The sequence below is a fragment of the Populus euphratica genome, unplaced genomic scaffold (assembly GCF_000495115.2).
Source record: "Populus euphratica unplaced genomic scaffold, PopEup_1.0 scaffold842.1, whole genome shotgun sequence".
Taxonomy (NCBI): Eukaryota; Viridiplantae; Streptophyta; class Magnoliopsida; order Malpighiales; family Salicaceae; genus Populus; species Populus euphratica.
In genome coordinates this window covers 50,808-54,304 of record NW_011500711.1, presented here as the reverse complement: position 1 = coordinate 54,304, position 3,497 = coordinate 50,808, and the positions used below count along the sequence as shown (strand labels likewise).

The window sequence follows — 3,497 nt, the reverse complement described above, 5'->3', positions numbered from 1 at the left end:
GCTACAATTTGGACTTGAAAATGGCATTTTTAGATCTTGGGCTCCATATGAAAGTTGTAGGCCTATGTCTTACCTTTTCATCCATATAAAGTAGACCTAAATCTGATATCTACAGCTCCAGATATGACCCAATTACCGAAAGTGTTCCGGTTTAGAGTGCACCAACATCTTTTTTCTAAGTTTGGCCATCTCTTTGTCCTTTCAATTTCAGTTTTTAAATTCATCAATCAATCCTTTCATTTATGTGATAGGCCTGCATTTAAAATGAATATTTACCATAAATTAAAGCTATCTTATATTATTAGATACGCTATTATAAAACATGTTGTAGTTAAGGAGTTATTGATACTTCGAGTGCAAAATGATGATATAAAACCTTGATAAAAATACACTTTTAAGTACTAATAATATATGTTTATATATATGTTATGTCATGTTTTGAATGATACCTATTTAATTATTAAATCTCTCGTTAAAATATTAAGTACATATTGAGAACATAAAAAGTTGTCTTCCAATTTTATATGTATAAAACCAAAGTTTTATTTATGGATAACTTATTGAGTCACTCAAGGTTATTGTTAATAAAATATGTTTAATTTTATAAAATTGAGTTCAATTTAACTAACCTTTGTGATTTGGATGAGTCACTTATGATCATATAAAGACATGTGTTAGGCAAAACATATAAAATATATTTAGGTAAATAGTTGTCACCTAACTAATCTAAAAGTTACATAAAAATATGATTGATAAAATAGGTTATTTATCTAATTTAATTTATTTATATTTATTGAGTCACTCAATATTGGATAAATTAAATAGAATTCTAACCCATTAGAAAAATCTAAGTGAGATTTCTAGACTTAGTAGGAAAAACTATTAATTTGCAAGAAAATAATGGGAAATCAAATTAGAATTAAAGACCTGATCTAAATTTAAAATTTAAATATGCATGCATGGAACTAGTACTTGTTATCTTTACATTAATAGGTTGATAGATAAAATGAGCAGTAACATATCCATGCGAAATATTTGGAAAAGTCACTTATGATCATATAGAGACATGTGTTAAGCAAAACATATAAAATATATTTAGGTAAATAGTTGTCACCTAACTGATCTAAAAGTCATATAAAAATATGATTGATAAACTAGGTTATTTATCTAATTTAATTTATTTATATTTATTGAGTCACTCAATATTGGATAAATTAAATAGAATCTTAACCCGTTAGAAAAATCTAAGTGAAATTTCTTGACTTAGTAGGAAAAACTATTAATTTGCAAGAAAATAATGAGAAATCAAATTAGAATTAAAGACCTGATCTAAATTTAAAATTTAAATATGCATGCATGGAACTAGTACTTGTTATCTTTATATTAATAGGTTGATAGATAAAATGAGTAGTAACATATCTATACGAAACATTTGGAAAAGTCACTTATGATCATATAGAGACATGTGCTAGGCAAAACATATAAAATATATTTAAGTAATTAGTTGTCACCTAATTGATCTAAAAGTCATATAAAAATATGATTGATAAACTAGGTTATTTATCTAATTTAATTTATTTATATTTATTGAGTCACTCAATATTGGATAAATTAAATAGAATCCTAACCCATTAGGAAAATCTATGTGAGATTTCTTAACTCAGTAGGAAAAACTATTAATTTGTAAGAAAATAATGAGAAATCAAATTAGGATTAAAGATCTTATCTAAATTTAAAATTTAAATATACATGCATGGAACTCGTACTTGTTATCTTTACATTAATAGGTTAATAGATAAAATGAGCAGTAACATATCCATACGAAACATTTGGATGAGTCATTTATGATCATATAGAGACATGTGATAGGCAAAACACATAAAATATATTTAGGTAAATAGTTGTCACCTAACTGATCTAAAAGTCATATAAAAATATGATTGATAAACTAGGTTATTTATCTATTTTGATTTATTTATATTTATTGAGTCACTCAATATTGGATAAATTAAATAGAATTCTAACCCATTAGAAAAATCTAAGTGAAATTTCTTGACTTAGTAGGAAAAACTATTAATTTGCAAGAAAATAATGAGAAATCAAATTAGGATTAAAGACCTTATTTAAATTTAAAATTTAAATATGCATGCATGGAACTAGTACTCGTTATCTTTACATTAATAGGTTGATAGATAAAATGAACAATAATATATCTATACGAAACATATTTGATACTAGCAAATTGATTAAACCAAATTTCTTGGATTGACACTAAAATGCGAGAATTGTTCTTTAGCAAGAAAAAAGGTTGTATGTTCTTGAAAATACAATTCCAAATGCCTCTACTAGGGATGCTGAAGAAAAAGTTAGAAATAAACATCAACTTCATGTTGACGACGATGAACAACTACATATGTGATGTTAGCTAGTATATCACTTGAACTTCAAATGCAACATAGGGATATGAATATACATACCATGATTATGTATGTCTAATAAATATTTGATAAGGCTAGTTAGATTGAGAGGTAGGAGACCTCTAATAAATTGTTTCGCTACAAGATGATAAAGGGTTCTTCAATGAACACCCATATTTTAAAAATAATTGGCTATATTGAGAAATTGACTAATTAAGTTTTGTCATAGATCATGAGTTAAGTGTTGATTTGGTATTGCAGTCATTACCCCAAAGCTTTTTGTAATTCATTATGAACTATCACATGAAAAAGTTGGATAATATATTGCTAAAATCTTTTAATATGCTTAAGATTGCAGAAGAGGCCTTGAGAAGAAAAGTAAAAAGCTAAGTTCTTCTAGTTTAGTCTTATAGAAAATTTTTTAATTTGTTTTAGCTTTAAATTATTATTTTTTGGTGTTTTTAAATTATTTTAATGTGATGATGTTAAAAATAAATTTTAAAAAATAAAATGATATTATTTTGATGTATTTTCAAATAAAAAATACTTTAAAAAATAACATTTACCACTCTTCTAAACAATCACTTGACATATAAATGTTGTTGGAATTGCATTTCAAATTATGTTTCTTGAAATTTTATTTTTTTCATATATTTTTGGAGTTTTGATAGGTTGATGTTACTGAATTTAACAAAATAAAAAAATTATTTTAATATATTTTTAAATTAAAAAAAAAACCAATAAAGGATTTCATATGTACTCTTCAAATCCAACCAATTGTAGTGGTTAAAAAACATGATCGGCCGGTGGCGTTTTAATGGGCTTATATGTCCACCTCCTCCACATCAATATTACTTTGGATTTCAGTTATCGCTCTGGATGATTCAGCCCAAGTAAAATCGCACGGACAAAAGAAATAAACGGGAAAGCGTGGCGCTATAACGATCATCCAACAACGCGACGGCGGCATCACAGGATTTATTTAATTTCTTGTTCAAACAAATAAAATCCCTGTGAGTTGGAAATTTTGCAAAGGTTCCAGCGCCAGCCATGGCTTCTTTCATGGGTCTCTTTCCCCAC

General features: G+C 26.4%; 1 protein-coding gene across 3 annotated transcripts in view; it reads left to right on the top strand.

Annotated features, from left to right (window-relative positions):
• The first annotated feature begins 3,337 nt into the window (after positions 1 to 3,337).
• The window catches only part of LOC105116092 (LOW PSII ACCUMULATION-like protein), a 3,227-nt gene continuing 3,067 nt past the window's right edge, over positions 3,338 to 3,497 (top strand). For all 3 annotated transcript variants that reach the window (XM_011013279.1, XM_011013278.1, XM_011013276.1), the window contains exon 1: positions 3,338 to 3,491. In XM_011013279.1, the coding sequence (XP_011011581.1) occupies positions 3,468 to 3,491 (24 nt within the window). In that variant the 5' untranslated portion in view covers positions 3,338 to 3,467. The remainder of the gene's footprint in view (positions 3,492 to 3,497) is intronic.